The following is a 23,996-nucleotide window of genomic DNA, read 5'->3' on the forward strand; positions in this document are numbered from 1 at the left end:
TTAATCTGGGTAACTCCCAATTGACGTATCCTCCTAGATTCTTTCATGTTTCTTTCTTCCTCAATCGTTCTGATTTTAAATAGCAGCTCCGAGTACTGTGGCAGTTTCTTCGACTGGCTCTCTAATAAGTCCCTCAATTGCAGTCGGGTAATCAGGGTCTCCTCCCAGCACCCACGTACAAACTGTTGTAGTAACTGCCTGTCTGGGGCGAGCCCAAAGAAAATTCCCCGCTCCACAACTTTCTGTAACAGGACCTGAAGCCTTCTCAAATAGTCTGAAGATTTTTCTTTGCCATTCTGGAAAGTTTCAATAAATTGAAAAAATAATTCCTCTCCATTAGTTACACTGCCATATGCCTTCTCCAGTTCCTCTAAACACTGCTCTGCTGTGGCGCTTTTATCTATGTAAGAGACAATATTTAAAGCTGGAGGAAGGAGACTTTCAATTAATTTCCTTTTTTTTGCACCTGCGGTGAGATCTGGATCCTGCAGTAATTGCTTAATTTGAATATGCCAAGTTTCATAGTCTCCTTCATTACTAGGTTTAGGGACATTTCCAGAGAAAACTTTAATTTTGTAGTACGTATGATTCAACTCTGCGCCCTTTTCCTTAGGAGTTTTGATCACATGCTCCACTATAACCTTTGAAACATCCGCAGGAATAGAAATTGGTGGAATGGAATATTGAGAAGAATTGACTGCCACAGGATGTTGGGTTAGCATAGCATCCAAGCACTTGGGGACTCCTTTTCGGCTTTTAACTGGAGTCTGCAATATACTCTGGGGTGATTGATCTATATCTCGTGTTTCTTTTTCTTGTGACCCCAAACTCTCAATCATGAGAGCAGATGTTCTTTTTCTCAGATCTTGAATATTGATTTTATGACTGTCAGCTATATATGCTAATTCTTCTTGAAGTCGATCTGTCATATCTAAAAGTATGTCACTCACTAGTGGGTCAGTGCATGCTTCAGGGGACATTGACTCAACATCCTGTTCTGATACTGTCTCATCTAAGACAGGTAAAATTATCCACTGACTGTCCAGTTCCCCTTTTAAGCTCATTCTTTCTAAAATAATTATAGAAAGCGCTTCTTCAAACTCACACAAAACTTGATCAGATGACTCAGCTCTTAAACGTTTCAATTTTGTAACTACACCCGCTGGGCTTAATGCATCTTCTACACTTGCTAAAGATATTTCAGGATTTACAGAACTCAGAATAACAGATCTATCAGGAATACAATCATAGTACTTGCAATACTCCATTTTGTATGAGAAAGAAACAAAGAGAATACTGTGCTCACTTCACTAATGATGCTGGGTCGCTCAGTAGCAGGTCAGACAGAGAGAAAAAAAAAAAAAAAAGAAACACCGCCCCACGTTGATGCGCCAGAATTTGTTGTAACCCTTGAAGTTCAATTTTCTTTATGACTCCTTGTGTCTGAAACCTGCACTTTGATTCCCAACCCAGTATCAGAAATGAATCCACATGCTCTTTAGTGAGTAACAGTTTTATCTTTACTGGAATGAATGACTGAAATAAATCTGTTCACTTCCTAAGCATCTGCATTTGTCATATAAACACATGTATATAGTACAAGAGAAAACTCAACTTTGTCATAAACTCATGTTAAGTATTTCAACCAGAATCAGCATGTGATATAGCACCCGACCTTAAGCAGTCTCTGAACAAGCAAAGTCCCAGATTGTATCCTACTGTGTGTCCATTTGAATTTAGAGCTGAAGAGGGTGTCAGTACTGCTCTTTGCTTCAACTGCCAAATCCACAATACAGCAGCCTCTATCCAAAAGAAGAGCTTCAAATCCTGACAGGGCACAGTTCAATTACTCCCAAGTCGTCCACAGCAGGGTTCCAGAAAAGAGAACCTTAATCAGTACAGATAATATTTATTAATTCAGAGCAGGGCAGGAACTCTGTTCAAGCTGAGCAGTGATCTGTTTGCACATGCTCAGACAATCCAATTTTTATAAATCTCTTTAGGTAAAGTAAAAACAACTTCAATACATCTCAAAACAATGTTAACTAACATAAATACATTACACATGAATACAATTATAGAGGGCTGCTCACCTTAATCAGTACAGATAATATTTATTAATTCAGAGCAGGGCAGGAACTCTGTTCAAGCTGAGCAGTGATCTGTTTGCACATGCTCAGACAATCCAATTTTGAATCTCCTTTCCCCCCCCCAGCTCTTAAAGAGACAGCACTCTATTGTCAGTCTTTTCATGTCACAATGATGATTCAACATTTCTCTGCCCTAGTTCCTAGAGGTATGTTACACATGCGTGCCAGTCTGGGCCACATATAAAGGGCCCTCAGTGGGAACATGCCAGTGGCACTTCACAATGATGTTAGGGCTCCAGTCCTATATAGGGCTTCTCAAGACTCCCTCCTTCACCTCTACAATGGATCAGCTACACCTGCTATATAGTGTGCCTGAACCTGCCTTATCTCTCCAGCCCAGCCTGCCTTGTATCTCCAGCCCAGTCTATCTTGTCTTTGTCCAGCCTTACCTCCTTTCTGTCCTCCTGAGTCAATCCTTCTCCTTGTCTCCTCTGCCTACTCGTAGACTAACTTCTAGATCTGACCTTAGCCTGGATTCAACCACTCTTGCCTGCAGCCTACCTCTGACTCCTGCCTAGATATTGACCATTCTTGCCTGATGCCCACTACTGATCCTTGCTTGGACATGGACTCTCCTAGTTTGGCACTTGCCTCTGACCCTAGTTTGAAACTGGACTTATGTTTATGACTTCTCCTTAGAGACTCTTCCCGTAAGACCTGTGTCTGGATCTCTCTGCTGGAGGTGTATCACCCAAGGAGCAGTTCAGAACTGTGAGGCTGGATGCTGAGCAGGACTAGAGCTGGTTTTCTGCATAGCCAATCCCCTACCCCATAAGTTGAGCCCTTGGGTTCTGGGGGCCAGTAGGTTTCTGTGGCAGCAATACATACTGAGTCTATGCAGGTGGGAGCAAGGCTGGTCAGACAGGAACAAGATTGGACAGGCTGAATAGTCTGGAGCAAGGCTTGAACATGATGTACAGGAAAGGCTTGGAGACAGAAAGCAGGCAAGTCTTGGTCACAATGCAAGCAAAGCTTGGACATGGAATGCAGGTAAGCTTTGGACATGGAGTGCAGGCAAGGCTTGGTCACAAAGTGCAGGCAAGGCTTGGTACTGGCTGGAACAGGTAAGGCATTGTACTGGAGTTAGACACAGAACAAGGACTGAGCTGCAATGGACAGAGACAAGGCAAGGTAGCGAGCACAGCCAGGAAGCAATACAAGCAAGTCAAGGTACTGTGCAAGAATAGGGCAGGAATGTGGACAGGATACTGTAACAGACAGCGAGCTGGACAGGGTACAACAAGACCAGACAAGGACAAGACCAACATTAGGGAAGGACTTAGACAAGGCAGATAAGAGTAACACAGAGCAGAGAACATATAAACCCAAAGGCAACAAGGCTAAAGGTCCCTAGGCCACTAGGCTTTAGGCCTGAAGGCCTCTAGGTACAAAGAGAGGCTCGGAAGCCACAAGGCAAGTTAAGGGCTATTATAGAAACAGAGTAAGATACTAGGAGTAGGAAGGCCCATAGGCCATAAGGCAAAACAAGGAGCAAGAATGCCAGTAGGCTACAAGGCAAGGCAGGAAGGCCCGTAGACCACAACGCACAAGGCAGGAAAACAGCAGCCAGGTCAGACAGCCAAGATTGTCTCCATGAGAAGGCAAGGATAGAAAAGCAGAGCTGGTTTACTTAGGGCTGGATCTGCAAATAGTGAGGAGGAGCATGGCAAGGATGGAGTCTAAGCTCGCTGAGGACTCTTGGTGGAATGGAAGTTGCCAGACAAGCTGAGCCAAGTGTTCATTGAGCTTTTGGCTCCAGTGGCTGGAAGAAGAACTTTTTAGAGGCCTCTGCTAGTGGGGAGGTATCATTGTAGGAGGCCGCAAGGTAGGGTGAGGCTTTGTAACAGGCAAAATCCTAACAACCTGCCAGCCCCTGTAACTCAAGAACTCAACCTGAGGAGAATAGGGTGGGTATGGAGGAAGCTCCTGATCCATCTCTTCCCAGCATAGATCCACCAGCTATCAGTGAGGACCCATGGGGCCTTCCCTGTAGGTTGAGCCAACCTCGTCACAGCATAAGGATATATGAATCTTACACTTTTAACATGTTTATTTATCCTATGTTTTCTGTGCACTCCTGTGTTGTGAATAAGCTGTTTAGTGGACCCTTGGGCCCACCTATGAGAGACCGTGGAGAGGTGTACTATAGTCTCTAGTGATTGACAGGTCGGGAGGTGGATACCAGGCAAGAGCTGGACGTGAGCTTCACCCTGGAAGCTGGTACTCCCCCGGGAGGAGGCCATAGGAGCCCAGCTGCTGGGACTTAGGCAATTCACCCTGGAAGCCGGTACTCCCCCGGGAGGAGCTCGTAGGAGCCCAGCTGCTGGGACTTAGGAGATCACGGAAGCTGGAGCTGAAGCAGGCAGGCAGGGATCAGGAGTCAGGCAGGAACTGAAGCAGGCTGGGACTGGACCCAGACAGGAGCTGAAGCAGGACTGGCTATGGGAACCAGACAGGAGCTGAAGCAGGACTGGCTACTGGAACCAGACAGGAGCTGAAGCAGGACTGGCTATGGGAACCAGACAGGAGCTGAAGCAGGATGCTGAAGCAGGACTGGCTACTGGAACCAGACAGGAGCTGAAGCAGGAATGGCTACTGGAACCAAGCTGGAACTGAAGCAGAACAGGTTACTACGAGCAAGCCAGACAGAAGCAAGACTTGGGCGCAGAGTGAAACAAGTCTCAGGCAGGAACGGAGCTGCTAATGCAATAGCACACTCCAGGGCACGGTGCAACAGAGAACCGCAAGGAACTCCGTTGCAAGGCAAAGTCCTGGGCTCCGCGGCGGCCTTACATAGGCCGCGGCGTCTGATGTCTCGGATAGGGCGGAGCTTTCAGTGGCGGGAAACGGCCTTCATAAGCGCAGATCGCGAGCGCCTAGGGAGAAGGCATCCAGGCAGGGCTTCTTGGTGGCGTCCCCCCCTCGGGGATGCCGCAAAACAGGCCGCAGACCCTTGGAGACGGGCCGGGACCAAGGAGGTAAGGGCCTAGTTGCGGCTGCCGCAACACCTGTACCCTGTTTAGAGCCACAGGTCCTTTGCTCAATTCTCTGTATTCAAACAGAAATTTTGGGCAAATGATTTACTTCATTGTGCTCCCTGAGTAAACTATTCAGTGCTTCAGATCACACTGAAGCACTGCTTTGCCTCTAAACTGCTTCTGGCAGGCCATACACACAAACTTTTTTTTCTCTGTTCTTCCCTTGGAGACTAGAGTTTTCTCTTTGTCTTGCATAGAAAAAAATCCCCGAACTGACACCACATGTAGGATAGTAACTTCAGGCTGGACACACACTTCACTCTGACTCCAGACTTGTTCACACAAGATTCCAGCTTTATTATAGCACTTATAGACTATATTTCCCAGCTACCTTGGGATAAGGAAGGGAGTACAAACTGTTTCTAGTAGTATAGGTGCCCTGGAAGTGGAAATCCTTAGAGCAGGGATGGTTGGTCTTCCAACTTACACCAAGCTTCTCAGCTGTTACAATTAGAGGAGCAATGGTAAAAGAAGGAAGAGGAAGATATTCTCTGGGGAAGGAAACCAAATGAAGAGTCCCTGGAGACTGAAGGTTACAGATAGTCCAGAGTAGTTGCCAGACAGAGAGAGAGAAGCTTATGACAATTGAAGAAACCTTTTGCGCTGAGAAGAATAGGATATTACCTCCAGGTGAGAATTTGTTCTCAAAGTTTATTTAAGGAAGATTTTTCCCTGGTTCAACTTTCAGAGTTAAGTAGCTGTGGGAGGAGTAGCTAATGTTTTTTTGTGGGTGTTATTTTCTTGAAAGACAAATTGTGCTTGTCAGAAGAAGAAAACTGTTTAAAGGGAAATAATCTGCATTTCATTGGACCTAAAATAGAACAATGTTTAAAGACAATAAATCTGAATGAAAATGAATTCCAGAACTGACCTATTCAACCATGAAAGGATGGACAGACTGATCCTAAAATTCTGTTTAGCATGCCTATTGAATAGTGAACTGGATGGAAGCCTTATGCATTCGGCACAAGATATTTTTGTTTCATTAAGCTTATTGGGATGTTTAATCTGGTTGTATGTGGATCATGTACTGTTTATGTTTATTGTACATCTACCTACCTGATTTACTGTTCATGCTAATAAAAAGAATTACACAAAAAAAAACAACAACACAGCAATGACTGAACAGAACTTTGAGTTAAAGGGCCCTGTGCCTCAGATTAAATGAGATAAAGACTCATATGTATAAATACTGTGCCTCATCATTTTGTTTTGGTTGTTTTTTTTCTTAGACTCTCTTTAGCTGTGTTTTTCAAGAAGGTATGGGCACTGGGACAGACTGAACTGTCTGAGACATCTCAAACTTGTATTATAAATAGAAATATATGAATATATATATATATGAAACAAGAAAATGAACTCAACAATAACCTATAGCTTAAAGTATATGTGTGTTTTTTACTTAAATCCATGGGGTACTGCAGCTTTACCTACATCCTCTCTGTTGGGATATTCTAACGTCCCTGTTTTGCCAGTATACTTAGAAGATATCTCCCTCTGAACCATATGCTTCTGAATGACTATAGACTTTCCTCCATGATCTAGTTTAAAAGCTGCTCTATCTTACTGGAAGGGGGACAGTAAGTAAATCCATGGCTCTCGTGCTAAACTTTCAAAAGGGAAACTTTGATAAAATGAGAAAAATAGCTAGAAAAAAACTGAAAGGAGCAGCTACAAAAGTAAAAAGTGTGCAAGAGGCATGGTCATTGTTAAAAAAATACCATCTTAGAAGCACAATCCAGATCTATTCCACACATTAAGAAAGGTGGAAAGAAAGCAAAACGATTAACGGCATGGTTAAAAGGGGAGGTGAAAGAAGCTATTTTAGCCAAAAGATCTTCATTCAAAAATTGGAAGAAGGATCCAACAGAAGAAAATAGGATAATGCATAAACGTTGGCAAGTTAAATGTAAGACATTGATAAGATAGGCTAAGAGAGAATTTGAAAAGAAGTTGGCTGTAGAGACAAAAACTCACAGTAAAAACTTTTTAAAATATATCCGAAGCAGAAAGTCCGTGAGGCAGTCAGTTGGACCGTTATATGATTGAGGGGTTAAAGGGGCACTTAGAGAAGATTAAGGCCATTGCGGAAAGATTAAATTATTTCTTTGCTTTGGTGTTTACTGAAGAGGATGTTGGGGAGGTACCCGTACTGGAGAAGGTTTTCATGGGTAATGATTCAAAATGACTGAACCAAATCACGGTGAACCTAGAAGATGCGGTAGATCTGATTGACAAACTGAAGAGTAGTAAATCACCTGGACCAGATGGTATAAACCCCAGAGTTCTAAAGGAACTAAAAAATGAAATTTCAGACCTATTAGTACAAATTTGTAACCTATCATTAAAATCATCCATTGTACCTGAAGACTGGAGGATAGCTAATATAACCCCCATATTTAAAAAGGGCTCCAGGGGAGATCAGGGAAACTACAGACCGGTTAGCCTGACTTCAATGCCAGGAAAAATAGTGGAAAGTGTTCTAAACATCAAAATCACAGAACATATAGAAAGACATGGTTTAATGGAACAAAGTCAGCATGGCTTTACCCAAGGCAAGTCTTGCCTCACAAATCTGCTTCACTTTTTTGAAGGAGTTAATAAACATTTATTTATTTATTTATTTAGAACTTTTCTATACCGACTTTCCAATAACAGAATTACTGATCAATTCGGTTTACATTTTGAACAATAACAGTGACAAGCAAATGTCTTACAGAGAACAGGAAGAATAACTTGGAAACATGTGGATAAAGGTGAACCAGTAGATGTAGTGTACTTGGATTTTCAGAAGGCATTTGTTAAAGTTCCTCATGAGAGGCTTCTAGGAAAAATAAAAAGTCATGGGATAGGTGGCGATGTTCTTTCGTGGATTACAAACTGGCTAAGACAGGAAACAGAAAGTAGGATTAAATGGACTTAGATAATAACCACCACTATTACTGTAACATGGAATAGACTTAGTTTTTGGGTACTTGCCAGGTTCTTATGGCCTGGATTGGCCACTGTTGGAAACAGGATGCTGGGCTTGATGGACCCTTGGTCTGACCCAGTATGGCATGTTCTTATGTCCTTTTTTAATGTTAGTGCTAGCAGCTGGGTTCCTTCAGAATGGGCTCTTTCCTCCTGCTCCAGAATGATCTACGGTTCCTAAAGTCCTCTTCCTTGTATTATCAGCTCATCCATGCTTTGAGTTCAATCTGCCTCTGGGGTTCTGTGCATGGAATGAGAAGTGTGCCTGAGAATCCTGGAGGTTCTGAATTTCAATTTCATATCTAGAATCTTACGTTTACCCTCCAGAACCTTGCTCCTGCACCTTCCTTTGTCATTAGCGCCCATTCCTCCCCTGAGTTCCCTAAAATCCTACCTAGGATTTCACACCCAGCAGGCAAGTTCTCAAACAATCCTCCTGCCCACTAGCATTCTTAGTGATTGAATCACCAATTGCAGCAGCAGTCTTGACCCTTCCCTCCAGGGAACAAACCCCTGGAGATGGATCATTGGTGTGAGAAGATATGGCATCACCTAGCGAGCAGATCCTAGCTATAGAATCACTTCCTGCTAGGGTTGTACATTCATTTTAAATAAATGGATAATCCAAATCAAAATAAACCATTTTTATTTTGGTTTGCTTTATCCTAAATGAATGCACAATACCTCCAAGAACCTTGAAAATCTTTGTTCTGATTCGTTTCAGAAAATACCATATGGATGCCTCAGGAGTGGAGCTAGGGGCAATCCTGTCACAGATTTCATCGGGGAAAGGAACATCCCATGATGTAACTAAGTAGAGAATTATTGGCCCATAAGAGACTAAGCTATTCCACCATTGAGGTAGAGAACCTCCTGTAAATTGGGCCATAGTGACACTCCTATTTTATTTATTGGCAATGTTTCATCCAAAGTCACAGACCATGCACCACTAAAATGATTGCATCTTATAAAGGACGCTAAAGCCTGGCTTACCATTGGTACCTGGCCCTTCAGTCCTATAATTTTACATGCTAATTTTCTATCCACAGAGACAGTCAGAAAATAAAGTCAGAGGAAGGGCATAAGCAGGACCTATAAACATGGGGAGGTATGTGGGTGAGATCGACTCTTTACAACATTGGGGAAGACATTCTTCTGATAAATATTTCAGGCTACCAACAGAAGGGTAAATCCCCAAAGCAATTTCAATTTATAGAAAGACTGCATCTCCCATGTACATATGGGTGAACACTGATGAATGGAGCTCTAAGGGTGAAATACCTGAATGCAGGGAGGTTGGGCCTCACTGATAAGACAGGTATAAGGTGTTAAAAAAAAAAGCCTGATTTGACCTTCTCCATGGATCTGCCCTGTTGGAGACCTTGTGTTCAGTCCACAAGCCACTTAATTAGGCCAGGTTATTTGTGACTGAGTGAGAAAGCTTGCTTTCCTGATTTCAGGCAGATCTGTAACCCCACCCCAGAAGACTGAGGGTTCATAAGGGTATCGCTCCATGGTGAGATCACACCTTGAATACTGTGATCAATGTGGTCGCTGCAGCTCAAAAAATATAGATGCACTGAAGAAGTTACAGAGCAGAGTAACCAAAATTATAAAGGAAATGGAATGGCTGCTCTATGAGCAAAGACTAAAGTGGTTAGGACTATTAAGCTTGGAGAAGAGACAGCTGAAGTGGGGATATGATGGATGTCTACAAATTCATTACAGGACTATTATGAGTAAATGTGACTCAGTTGTTTACTCTTTCAGATAACAGAAGGACTAGGGGGCATGCCATGAAGTTAGCAAGTAGCACATTTAAAACAAATCTGAGAAAATTCTTTTTCATTCAATGCACAATTAAGCTCTGGAATTTGTTGCCAGAGGATGTGGTTAAGGCAGTTAATATAGCTGGGTTTAAGAAAGGTTTGGATAATTTCCTGGAGGAGAATTGCTATTAGTCAGGCTGACTTAGGGAATAGCCACTGCTTATTACTGGCATTAGAAGCATGGGATCTATTTACTGTTTGGGTACTTGCCAGGTACTTGTATCCTGGATTGGTCACTGTTGCAAACAGGATACTGGGCTTGATGGACTCTTGGTATGACCAAGAATGGCAACATCTTATGTTCTTATGTTCCTGGCAGCCTGAAAGCTCTGAGCTCCAGATCAGAAAAATCCATAACCCTGAATATATGTGAAATAACTTTGCTGAACTTGTTGGTGGTATTTGTAATTATTCAGTAGGTAGAATTTAACTGGAATATTCTTACTCAGACTGGCCTGAATGTGGGTATTTTGAATCTGCTGTTATATGATTTTATTGATGTTAATGAAAATGAAGAGAACCTGCACTTGTGTTATGAATAAACCCTGCATTGAATGAGAAGATATGTGTTTCATATCCTGTGGCTAGTGACCGCTATAATTGCAGCCAGGAATTGTATCTCTAATTCTGCCCGAGCAGCATGCCATACCTTGTGACTGTGATCTGTGTGCTCCTGAAACCCATTAATTAAGTCCATAACCATCGTGCTTTATATCTAGCCCTTGAAGTGCCAACATGGGACCTTGAAGAGAGAGTCCTTTCCCCACGCAACCAAAATATTTTTGGAGCAACCAACCCAAAAGAGTTGTGATAAATTGGTGGCTGCTCCTATTGTTACTTTGATAACTCTTATTCCTGTTACAATACTGACGGAGATAAATAGGGTGTTATTGTAATGTTGTAAACCACTTCGATCAATATTTCTTGAAGGGTGTAGCATAGAAAAAATGTAAATAAATAAATAGATATAGATTCATATATAGATATATAGATGTAGACTGGAGAATCCCATCTGCAGAATCTAACAATAGTAGAGAAATAGTTGATGCTCTGCAAGGAGCTTTGGTCAAACAAATGGTAATGGAACCCGCAAAAGAGGGAGCTATACTTGATTTAGTGCTCACTAATGGAGATAATGTCTCTGATGTCCAGGTGGGCACCCACCTCAGCACCAGTATCATACGGTATGGTTTAATATCACAAAAAGGATACGGAGAAGACGCACATGGACCCAAGTTTTGCAGTTCAAAAACACAGACTTTGATGAAATGGGGAAGTACCTGGAGGAAGAACTCGTATGCTGGGAGAACGAGAGAGATGTGGAACAACAGTGAACCAAACTAAAAGGAGCAATTACCAAGGCAACTAATCTATATGTTAGAAAAGTAAAGAAAAGCAAAAGAAAAATGAAACCTATCTGGTTCTCCAAGGAGGTGGCTGACAAAATAAAGGCTAAAAGAACAGCATTCAAGAAATATAAAGGATCCCAAAGGGAGGAGCACAAAGAAGAATATCTGGTAGAACTGAGGGCGACAAAGAAAGTAATCAAGACGGCAAAAAGTCAAGCAGAAGAAAGGATTGCCAAAGAGGTAAAGAGAGGTAACAAAACGTTTTTCAGATACATCAGTGAAAGGAGAAACGTTTAAAGTGGTATAGTGAAATTGAAAGGTGAAAAGGATCAATGTGTGGCGAGAGACGAAAAAATGGCAGAAATATAAAACAAATACTTCAGTTTTGTTTCACTAAAGAAGACCCTGGAAAAGGACCGTTGTTAGTTAATAAGAAACTAGAGGGGAATGGAGTAGATGTAACTCCATTTACAGTAGAGAATGTATGGGAAGAGCTGGGGAAATTGAAAGTGGACAAAGCCATGGGGCCTGATGAGGTTCATCCCAGGATACTGAGGGAGCTCAGAGATGTGCTGGCAGGTCCACTGTATGACCTGTTCAATAGATCCCTAGAAAAGGGAGTGATGCCGAGTGATTGGAGAAGAGCGGTGGTGATCCTGCTTCACAAGAGTGGAAACAGAGAAGAGGCTGGTAACTACAGACCGGTTAGCCTCACCTCGGTGGTGGGAAAAGTAATGGAGTCTCTGTTAAGAGAAAGAATAGTGAACTATCTACAGTCGTAAGAATTGCTGGACCAGAAGCAGCATGGATTCACCAGGGGAAGATCCTGTCAGACAAATCTGATAGACTTTTCTGACTGGGTAACCAAGGAATTGGATCAAGGAAGAGCACTTCGATGTCATCTACTTGGACTTCAGCAAAGCTTTTGATACGGTTCTGCACAGGAGACTGGTGAATAAAACAAGAAGCTTAGGAGTGAGTGCCAAGGTGGTGGCCTGGATTGCAAACTGGTTGACGGACAGAAGACAATGTGTGATGGTAAATGGAACTTACTCGGGAGAGCGGTGTTGAGCAGAGTGCCGCAAGGGTCGGTGTTGGGACCGGTCCTATTCAATATCTTTGTGAGCGACATTGCGGACGGGATAGAAGGTAAGGTTTGTCTTTTTGCAGATGATACTAAGATCTGCAACAGAGTGGACACGACGGAAGGAGTGGAGAAAATGAGATGGGATTTAAGGAAACTGGAAAAGTAGCCAAAGATATGGCAGCTGAGATTCAATGCCAAGAAGTGCAGAGTCATGCATATGGGGTGTGGAAATCCGAAAGAACTGTATTCGATGGGGGGAGAAGGGCTGATGTGCACGGAGCAGGAGAGGGACCTCGGGGTGAGAGTGTCTAATGATCTGAAGTCAGCGAAACAGTGTGACAAGGTGATGGCTAAAGCCAGAAGAATGCTGGGTTGCATAGAGAGAGGAATATCGAGTAAGAAAAGGGAAGTGATTATCCACTTGTACAGGCCCTTGGTGAGGCCTCACCTGGAGTACTGTGTTCAGTTCTGGAGACCGTATCTCCGAAGGGACAGAGACAGGATGGAGGTGGTCCAGAGAAGGGCAACCAAAAAGGTGGAGGGTCTTCATCAAATGACTTATGAGGAGAGATTGAAGAATCTAAATATGTATACCCTGGAGGAAAGGAGGAGCAGGGGTGATATGATACAGACTTTCAGATACTTGGAAGGTTTTAATGATCCAAAGTCAATGACAAACCTTTTCCGTTGCAAAAAAATCAGCAGAACCAGGGGTCACGATTTAAAACTCCAGGGAGGAAGACTCAGAACCAATGTCAGGAAATATTTCTTCATGCCTGGAACACCCTTCCGGAGGAAGTGGTGAAGACCAAAATTGTGAAGGATTTCAAAGGGACATGGGATAAATACTAGAGATGTGCTTCGTTTTTTTCTACCGGGTCGTTTTTCGGTTCGAATACTTCGTGGTATAATTCGGGTCTTCTCGTTTCGTTTTCGGGTCGTTTGCCCGAAAACGAAACGAGAAACCCGAAACCGGACCGAAAAACGAATCGGTAACGAAGCGAAAAAAAACCCCACCCCAAGCATTTAAAAACATTTTCGTACATATATAACAACCCCCCCCCCCCCCCCCCCGATCCCTCCCAAAGACTTACGACGATCCCTGGTGGTCCAGCGGGGTCCCGGCTTCCATGTGCCCTCCGTGCCAGTGCAAGCCGCGCGCCTCAAAATGGTGCCGAATAGCCCGAACTACCATGTCACAGGGGCTTTCGGCGCTATTGGTCAGCCCCTGTCACATGGCCATCGGCGCCATCTTGTGCTCCTATCATGTGACAGGAGCTGACCAATGGCGCCGAAAGCCTCTGTGACATAGTATGGGCAAAGGCTATCGGCGCCATTTTGGTTACTGGCAGCCGACAACGAAATCGCTCTCCGACCCTTGCTTGGCCCCCAGGGATTATTGGCAAGCCTTGGGTGGGTCAGGAGGGGGCTCCTGACCCCCCCAAGGCTTGCCAATAATCCCTGGGGGTCCAGCAAGGGTCGGAGAGCGATTTCGTTGTCGGCTGCCAGTAACCAAAATGGCGCCGATAGCCTTTGCCCATACTATGTCACAGAGGCTTTCGGCGCCATTGGTCAGCTCCTGTCACATGATAGGAGCACAAGATGGCGCCGATGGCCATGTGACAGGGGCTGACCAATAGCGCCGAAAGCCCCTGTGACATGGTAGTTCGGGCTATTCGGCACCATTTTGAGGCGCGCGGCTTGCACTGGCACGGAGGGCACATGGAAGCCGGGACCCCGCTGGACCACCAGGGATCGTCGTAAGTCTTGGGGAGGGATCGGGATGGGGGGGGGGGGGGGGTGGTGCAAACGAAATTTCCACCGAAAGTCGGGGGGAAATTTCGTTTCCGGTTTCGGGGCCTCCGAAACACCGCCGTTTATTTCGTGTTTCGGGGCCTCCGAAACACGAACGAATTAGGAAATTTCGGTAAATTTCCTAAATAGGGCGAAAAACGAACCACATCTCTAATAAATACTGTGGGTCCATAAAGTCTAGAGGATATGAATGAAGAGAAGAGGCATGGGGGTGGCTTGCGGGAATGACAGCTACTACCTGGAGATGAATATCCTTATTCAATAAACATACACACAGTTAATGCGACTCCAGCATTGCTCTATCCTTAAAAGGCAAGAGGAAATGTGGAAAAAAGGATTTGCATCCACATGAAAGCAGGGGAGTAGCTTGCTTGTTACAGCAGTTACTACCCCAAACCAAAAATGCCTGTTACTTCACTTTCAATGCATATCCAGCATAGCTCTCTGCTTCAAGGTAGGGGGAATGAAGAAAAGATGTTTTATATTCAGACATCTACCAACAAGGACTGAATTGCATAGTCTGGGTAAAACAAGCATGGGTGTAGCTTGCTTGTTACAGTGGTTACTACCCCAAATTAAGCCTGATACTTCACTTAGAATACATATCTAGCGCAACTCACTGTTTCAACAGCAGGGGGAATGAAGAAAGGAGGATTTATATTCAAACAACCAACAAAAACTGAATTCACAGGCTGGGTAAACAAGCTTGGGAGTAGCTTGCTTATTATAGCGGTTACTACCCCAAACCAATTAGCTGGATACTTCACTCAGATGCAGCTCCAGCACAACTATCTACGATGGTGGGGGTGGAAGGGAAATAGAACCAAAAAAGTTATTTAAAGGGACAAGACTAACAGAAAAGTATGAAAAAAAAAAGTGTGAAAGCTTGCTGGGCAGACTGGATGGACTGTTTGGTCTTCTTCTGCCGTCATTTCTATGTATCTATATGGATAAATAAATAAATAGATAGATATAGATACGTATATATATATATATATATAGAGAGAGAGAGAGAGAGAGAGATAGATAGATATATATAGATAGATAGAGATATAGGTATAGATAAATAAATAATCACCTTTGAAGTAATGGGAATATCCCTATAAATCAGGTTCTCCTTTATATTTGGAGGATTTGGGAAGCAATAAGCTTCGAAACAGGAGTTAGTTGAAGCCTTTCCCTGTTTTGTCTCATATTCTTTGTCATCTTTTTTAAAACTGGCAATCCTCAAACCTCTGCTAAAAAAACCAAACGCCTCTCCATCGGATCCAGCCAACTTCCGACCAATCACAAACTTACCTCTCATTGCCAAATTGATGGAAAAAATTGTCAACAAGCAACTGTCAGAATACCTGGAAGATCATAACATTCTCTCCCCGGCTCAGTACGGCTTTCGCAATTCCCTAAACACCGAATCACTCCTACTGTCACTCACGGACACCATCCTCTTAAACCTGGAGAAAAAACAATCCTACCTGCTTGTTCTTTTAGATTTGTCTGCAACGTTTGACATGGTAAAACACACAATACTTATAGACCAACTAGCCAACATAGGCATCAAAGGTCATCTCTCAGTTGGTTTCAGTCCTTCCTGAGCAACAGGTTCTATAAAGTCAGGATAAACAATAAGGAATCTCATCCCATCCTTACAGACCAAGGAGTCCCTCAAGGATCTTCACTTTCACCCACCCTCTTCAATATCTACCTCCTCCCTCTCTGCCACCTACTCTCAAACCTTAAGCACACCCATTACCTCTATGCAGATGACATACAAATTCTTATCCCGATCACAGAATCCCTTCAAAAAACTATTACCTACTGGAACGACTGCCTTCAGCCAATTAAAGACCTACTCTCTAGCCTCAACTTAGTTCTGAACGCCAATAAAACGAAAATGCTCATTATCTCCCATGATCCCCCTCCACCATCTCATCAAGCTCTTCTCAATCAACAAGCTTAAACATCAATTTCTCACCTGACATCAGGGACCTAGGAGCCTGGCTGGACAACAATCTAAACCTAAAAAAATGTATAAACACTACCACAAAGGACCTCTTTTACAAACTGCAAGTCCTCAGAAAGCTAAAACCTCTCCTTCACTTCAATGACTTCCATCTAGTACTACAAGCCATCATATTATCTAAGATCGATTATTGTAACTCCCTTCTACTCGGACTCCCTACAAACACTATCAAACCCTTACAGATGGTACAGAACGCCGCCGCCAGAATCCTCACAAATTCCAACAAACGTGAACATATCACTCCCATCCTTCATAACCTACATTGGCTACCTATCAAATATAGGATCCTCTTTAAAGTTCTCACAATTGTTCACAAAGCGACACATAACCTCGCTCCCATCATGTTAAGCACACAATTTCAACCTCATACATCTTCCAGACCCATCAGAAGCGCTTACAAAGGCACACTGTATACACTGCCTGCAAAAACATCACTAAGGAAACGAGCACTATCATCAGCAGGCCCCCACCAATGGAACGAGCTCCCCCCAGATCTAACACTTGAACCAAGTCATCAGGAGTTCAAAAAAAAGCTAAAAACCTGGCTCTTTTGCCAAGCCTTCCCAGACACTTAATGCTGCCTAGATGCTGTGATAAACTCAATCATGGACTATCTTGATCAGTTTCTTATGTTGACTCTCTTCTTTGTTTTTTTAACTGTACTATGATACTTTGTTCAATGGTTTTCTTGTAACTATACTATGTTCAATTGTACTGTGTTCAATTGTTCTATGTAAAGCCTTTTTTTTGGGTGTTTCACTGTTATATGTAAACCGGAGTGATTTGTATTTCATACAAGAACCGCAGTATATAGAAACATAGAAACATAGAAACATAGAAATGACGGCAGAAGAAGACCAAACAGCCCATCCAGTCTGCCCAGCAAGCTACGCAGTTTATCCATTTTTTTTTTAATCTTCCCCCCCCCCTTTTTTCTCCCCCTCCCCCGTCACTATTGGCTTCCGGCACCCTCCGGCCCCAATTCCCTTCCACCCCTCCACCAATGCAGAGAGCAGTGCCGTATCCGCATCCCAATGAACATCCAGCTCAATCAGGGGTAGCAACTGCCGCAATAAATGGCCACACCCCTGCCCCATACTCTTACCCACCTCTGTTTTATTTTTTGTTTTTTTTGTTTTGGTTTTTTGTTTTTTGTTTTTTTGGAGATGGCAGCCCTCCAACCTTCCGCTCCGTGAAGGTGGAACACAAACCACTGGCATCCCGCTCCGTGAATGCCTCTGTGGCTACTGCCGCTCCGTGCAGTATTTTGCTGCCTGAAGGTGGAACAACTACTGGCCACTGGCATCCCGCTCCGTGAATGCCTCTGTGGCTACTGCCACTCCGTGCAGTGTTTTACCACCTCCTCTATATTTATGCCCACTAGACTTGATGGATCCACAGTGTTTATCCCACGCCCCTTTGAAGTCTTTCACAGTTTTAGACTTCACCACTTCCTCCGGAAGGGCATTCCAGGCATCCACCACCCTTTCCATGAAGAAATACTTCCTGACATTGGTTCTTAGTCTTCCTCCCCGGAGCCTCAGCTCGTGACCTCTGGTTCTGCTGATTTTTTAAATAAAAAATAAATAAATAAATAAATAAATAAATAAATAAATAAATCTTTCCTGTTGATTTGTTTATGCCCTTTTATCATTAGCAGATACAAAGTACTGGATACAAAATACTGAAAATAGAATATGTGAGGAAATGCATCCCAGCTGAACCCTGAAACAGAAGTCTTCGTTCATCTCTTGTCTAGAAGTGGCAGGTCACCAAGTCTTAAAAATCAGAGCAACTTCTGACTTCCAAATCACAGAAAGATCATATGTTTCCTCATCACCAGAGGACCCTACTTGCAAAAATAATATTCAGTAATGGAAAAAAACAATAACACTCGTGTCACAGAATTCCTTATTCTTGGATTTTCAGCTCATTCTGAATTGCATAGTCTCTTATTTTTTGGATTTTTAATGCTCTATTTACTCACCCTAATGGGAAACATTGTGATTATTGGAGTCACATGCAGCAACTCCCACCTGCACACCCCCATGTATTTCTTCCTCAGTAATTTGTCCTTTATAGACATCTGCTATACTTCTGTGACTGCCCCTAGATTACTAACAATTTTCTCAGAACATAATAATATCATTTCTTTCTCTGCATGCATGACCCAGCTATATTTTTTTATGTCTTTTGCAAGTACAGAGTATTTACTTCTCACAGCAATGGCATATGACCGCTATGTGGCCATATGTGATCCCATGCATTATACGATCATCATGAATAAGAGAGCTTGTATTCTGCTGGCATCCATATCATGGATAACTGGTTTTCTGGAGTCAGCACCCATTGCAGCTTGTATATCCAGATTGCAATTCTGTGGCTCCAATGAAATTGACCATTTTTTCTGTGATATCATTCCACTGTTAAAACTTTCCTGTTCAGAGACTTATACTAGTCAAATAGTGATATTTACTGATGGTGCGATTGTAGGACTGACTTCCTTTCTTCTTACCCTTACATCCTATGTCTATATCATCTCCTCCATTCTGAAAATCCATTCAGTAGAGGGGAGGCACAAAGCTTTCTCTACTTGCTCTTCCCACCTCACTGTTGTCATTATATTCTATGGAACTGTTATCTGTGTGTACATGAGGCCTAAGTCAGAATATTCAGTTGACCAAAGCAAAGTGCTTTCTATGCTCTATGTTAATGTGATTCCCATGTTAAACCCCCTTATTTACAGCCTGAGAAACAAAGATGTCAGAGGGGCCCTACGAAAACTTGTTAGATATTTATTTCCTTGCAAGATGTAAAGATTCTATAAGTAATTGAAACGCCTTTATATGTTGAAATATTTCATAAACACAAAGGAAAAATAGCAATATCCACATTAAACTGATTTAAAATGTGTCTTTCTAGTCAAATGAATTATAAGCCTTTAAGAGGTCCATATTTTGTTGCTGGCAGCATTGTAAAGTGAGTCAGATCAATTTATCTGGCTAACTTTGCTCAATATTCAGTGATGCGGCCACACTGCTAAATATCCACGACTATTCCTAAGTTAGCCAGATAAATACATCTGACTAGCTTTAACAACGATTCATGCAGACCAAACATTATTCAGCTAACTTAGCTGAATAACACTGAATATCGATGTTTATCTTGCTAAGTTACCCAGATAGCTGATTCCACTCTGGAATGCCTGGGCCCTGCCCCGCCCCGCCCCCAATTTAGCACGATAAAAACTCTAAGTGCCAGGCAGTGAGTACAGCTGAATATTGAAATGGTGTCATTTGTCTAGCCAAGTCTGAACGTAGCCGGACAAATGGACCTCTAAGTGATCATCATACATTTTCTCTGGATCCCTTGGCAAAGAAGAAAAAATGACATCACCTACGGTATTCAATTGGTTCCATATTTGTTATCTAATAGAGCAGTGGTTCTCAACCCTGTCCTGGGGACCCCCCAGCCAGTCGGGTTTTCATGATATCCACAATGAATATGCATGAGAGAAAATTTGCATGCATTGCCTCCATAACATGCAAATTTTCTCTCATGCATATTCATTGTGGATATCATGAAAACCCGACTGGCTGGGGGGTCCCCAGGACAGGGTTGAGAACCACTGTAATAGAGAATGTTGATTACTGTACTCTCTCTTTATAATGTAATGAAGAAAGTCATAATGGATTAGTAAATCTATGCCTGGGCTTCTAAAGGCAAAACACTTAATTTAGGTTGCCCTTAGAACTCCATGTCTATAGGAAACTACAATTCCACCAATACAAATGAAGGGAAACTAGGATGAGCTCAACCTGCTCTTTTTGATTGGGAGCTTAATGGTCAATGATATTTAATTGCAGAAAACTGCTTAAATTGTTACGGTCCCGGTCGTGATGGTCGCGACCCGGCCCTCACCTCCTTGGTCCCGTTCCGTCTCCGAGAGCTTGCGGCCTGTTTCGCGGCGCCCCCACAGGGGGGACGCCGCTGAGAAACCCTTCCAGGATGCTGTCTCCTTAGGTGCGCATACGCACAGGAGTCACGCTTATGAAGGCCTTTTCCTGCCACTGAAGGCTCCGCCTTACCCCTAACGTCAGACGCTGCGGCCTATGTAAGGACGCCACGGAGCCCAGGACTTTGCCTTGCAATGGGGTTCCTTGCGGTTCCCAGTTGCTCCAAGCCCCGGAGCGTGCTATTGTGTTAGCAGCTCCGTTCCTGCCTAAGACTTGCTACGCTTCAGTGTCCAAGTCCTGTCTTTGCTCCTGCCTGGTTCCAGTAACCTGCCTTGCTTCAGTTCCAGCTTGGATCCAGTACCTGTCCTGCTTCAGTTCCTGCTTGGTTCCAGTAACCTGTCCAGCTTCAGTTCCATCTTGGATCCAGTACCTGTCCTGCTTCAGTTCCTGCTTGGTTCCAGTAACCTGTCCAGCTTCAGTTCCAGCTTGGATCCAGTACCTGTCCAGCTTCAGTTCCAGCTTGGATCCAGTACATGTCCTGCTTCAGTTCCTGCTTGGTTCCAGTAGCCTGTCCAGCTTCAGTTCCAGCTTGGATCCAGTACCTGTCTTGCTTCAGTTCCAGCTTGGATCCAGTACCTGTCCTGCTTCAGTTCCTGCTTGGTTCCAGTAACCTGTCTTGCTTCAGTTCCAGCTTGGATCCAGTACCAGTCCAGCTTCAGTTCCAGCTTGGATCCAGTACCTGTCCTGCTTCAGTTCCTGCTTGGTTCCAGTACCTGTCCTGCTTCAGTTCCTGCTTGGTTCCAGTAACCTTTCCAGCTTGGATCCAGTACCTGTCCAGCTTCAGTTCCTGCTTGGTTCCAGTAACCTGTCCTGCTTCAGTTCAAGCTTGGATCCAGTTCCTGTCCAGCTTCAGTTCCAGCTTGGATCCAGTACCTGTCCTGCTTCAGATCCTGCTTGGTTCCAGTAACCTGTCCAGCTTCAGTTCCAGCTTGGATATAGTACCTGTACTGCTTCAGTTCCTGCTTGGTTCCAGTAACCTGACCAGCTTCAGTTCCAGCTTGGATCCAGTACCTGTCCTGCTTCAGTTCCTGCTTGGTTCCAGTATCCTGTCTTGCTTCAGTTCCAGCTTGGATCCAGTACCTGTCCTGCTTCAGTTCCTGCTTGGTTCCAGTATCCTGTCTTGCTTCAGTTCCAGCTTGGATCCAGTACCTGTCCTGCTTCAATTCCTGCTTGGTTCCAGTATCCTGTCTTGCTTCAGTTCCAGCTTGGATCCATACCTGTCCTGCTTCAGTTCCTGCCTGGTTCCAGTAACCTGCCTTGCTTCAGTTCCAGCTTGGATCCAGTACCTGTCCTGCTTCAGTTCCTGCTTGGTTCCAGTAACCTGTCTTGCTTCAGTTCCAGCTTGGATCCATACCTGTCCTGCTTCAGTTCCTGCTTGGTTCCAGTATCCTGTCTTGCTTCGGTTCCAGCTTGGATCCAGTACCTGTCCTGCTTCAATTCCTGCTTGGTTCCAGTATCCTGTCTTGCTTCAGTTCCAGCTTGGATCCATACCTGTCCTGCTTCAGTTCCTGCTTGGTTCCAGTAACCTGTCCAGATTCAGTTCCAGCTTGGATCCAGTACCTGTCCTGCTTCAGTTCCTGCTTGCTTCCAGTAACCTGTCCAGCTTCAGTTCCAGCTTGGATCCAGTATCTGTCTTGCTTCAGTTCCAGCTTGGATCCAGTACCTGTCCTGCTTCAGTTCCTGCTTGGTTCCAGTAACCTGTCTTGCTTCAGTTCCAGCTTGGATCCAGTACCAGTCCAGCTTCAGTTCCAGCTTGGATCCAGTACCTGTCCTGCTTCAGTTCCTGCTTGGTTCCAGTAACCTGTCCAGCTTCAGTTCCATCTTGGATCCAGTACCTGTCCTGCTTCAGTTCCTGCTTGGTTCCAGTAACCTGTCCTGCTTCAGTTCCATCTTGGATCCAGTACCTATCCAGCTTCAGTTCCAGCTTGGATCCAGTACCTGTCCTGCTTCAGTTCCTGCTTCGTTCCAGTAACCTGTCCAGCTTCAGTTCAAGCTTGGATCCAGTACCTGTCCTGCTTCAGTTCCTGCTTGGTTCCAGTATTTCTTGCTTCAGTTCCAGCTTGGATCCAGTACCTGTCCTGCTTCAGTTCCTGCTTGGTTCCAGTATCCTCTCTTGCTTCAGTTCCAGCTTGGATCCAGTACCTGTCCTGCTTCAGTTCCTGCTTGGTTCCAGTAACCTGTCTTGCTTCAGTTCCAGCTTGGATCCAGTACCTGTCCTGCTTCAGTTCCTGCTTGGTTCCAGTAACCTGTCCAGCTTCAGTTCCAGCTTGGATCCAGTACCTGTCCAGCTTCAGGTCCAGCTTGGATCCAGTACCTGTCTTGCTTCAGTTCCAGCTTGGATCCAGTACCTGTCCTGCTTCAGTTCCTGCTTGGTTCCAGTAACCTGTCTTGCTTCAGTTCCAGCTTGGATCCAGTACCAGTCCAGCTTCAGTTCCAGCTTGGTTCCAGTACCTGTCCTGCTTCAGTTCCTGCTTGGTTCCAGTAACCTGTCCAGCTTCAGTTCCAGCTTGGATCCAGTACCTGTCCAGCTTCAGTTCCTGCTTGGTTCCAGTAACCTGTCCTGCTTCAGTTCCAGCTTGGATCCAGTACCTGTCCAGCTTCAGTTCCAGCTTGGATCCAGTACCTGTCCTGCTTCAGTTCCTGCTTGGTTCCAGTAACCTGTCCAGCTTCAGTTCTAGCTTGGATCCAGTACCTGTCCTGCTTCAGTTCCTGCTTGGTTCCAGTATCCTGTCTTGCTTCAGTTCCAGCTTGGATCCAGTACCAGTCCTGCTTCAGTTCCTGCTTGGTTCCAGTATCCTGTCTTGCTTCAGTTCCAGCTTGGATCCAGTACCTGTCCTGCTTCAGTTCCTGCTTGGTTCCAGTATCCTGTCTTGCTTCAGTTCCAGCTTGGATCCATACCTGTCCTGCTTCAGTTCCTGCTTGATTCCAGTAACCTGTCTTGCTTCAGTTCCAGCTTGGATCCAGTACCAGTCCTGCTTGGTTCCAGTAACCTGTCCAGCTTCAGTTCCAGCTTGGATCCAGTACCTGTCCAGCTTCAGTTCCTGCTTGGTTCCAGTAACCTGTCCTGCTTCAGTTCCAGCTTGGATCCAGTACCTGTCCAGCTTCAGTTCCAGCTTGGATCCAGTACCTGTCCTGCTTCAGTTCCTGCTTGGTTCCAGTAACCTGTCCAGCTTCAGTTCTAGCTTGGATCCAGTATCTGTCCTGCTTCAGTTCCTGCTTGGTTCCAGTATCCTGTCTTGCTTCAGTTCTAGCTTGGATCCAGTACCAGTCCTGCTTCAGTTCCTGCTTGGTTCCAGTATCCTGTCTTACTTCAGTTCCAGCTTGGATCCAGTACCTGTCCTGCTTCAGTTCCTTCTTGGTTCCAGTATCCTGTCTTGCTTCAGTTCCAGCTTATTTATTTATTTATTTATTTATTTATTTAAAATTTTTTTATATACCGACATTCATCCAGGATATCACATCGGTTCACAGTGTAACGCAAATATACGCCATGCATGGCGCTTTACATGGAACAGATAAAACATGTTAACAAGGGAATAAAGGGGTAAGAGAACATGGGATAAATTGCATTAAATATTAAACAAGAATTGCAATTATATACATATGTACAATGTTGAGAGAACTGAGAGAAAAGGGATTTGGGAATATTAGGGGGGGAGGGGGGGAGTGGAGAGCAGAGGGGGGAGAAGAGGGGAGAAGGGGGCGGAAAGAAGAAG

At 44.2% G+C, this 23,996-nt stretch overlaps 1 protein-coding gene across 1 annotated transcript; it reads left to right on the forward strand.

Moving 5' to 3' along the window:
• The first annotated feature begins 18,138 nt into the window (after positions 1–18,138).
• LOC115077809 (olfactory receptor 1019-like) lies at positions 18,139–19,080 on the forward strand. Its single transcript, XM_029580095.1, has one exon. It carries the CDS (start codon positions 18,139–18,141, stop codon positions 19,078–19,080), a length of 942 nt encoding a protein of 313 aa, XP_029435955.1.
• The last annotated feature ends 4,916 nt before the right edge of the window (positions 19,081–23,996 follow it).

The sequence above is a fragment of the Rhinatrema bivittatum genome, chromosome 16, assembly GCF_901001135.1.
Source record: "Rhinatrema bivittatum chromosome 16, aRhiBiv1.1, whole genome shotgun sequence".
Lineage (NCBI taxonomy): Eukaryota > Metazoa > Chordata > Amphibia > Gymnophiona > Rhinatrematidae > Rhinatrema > Rhinatrema bivittatum.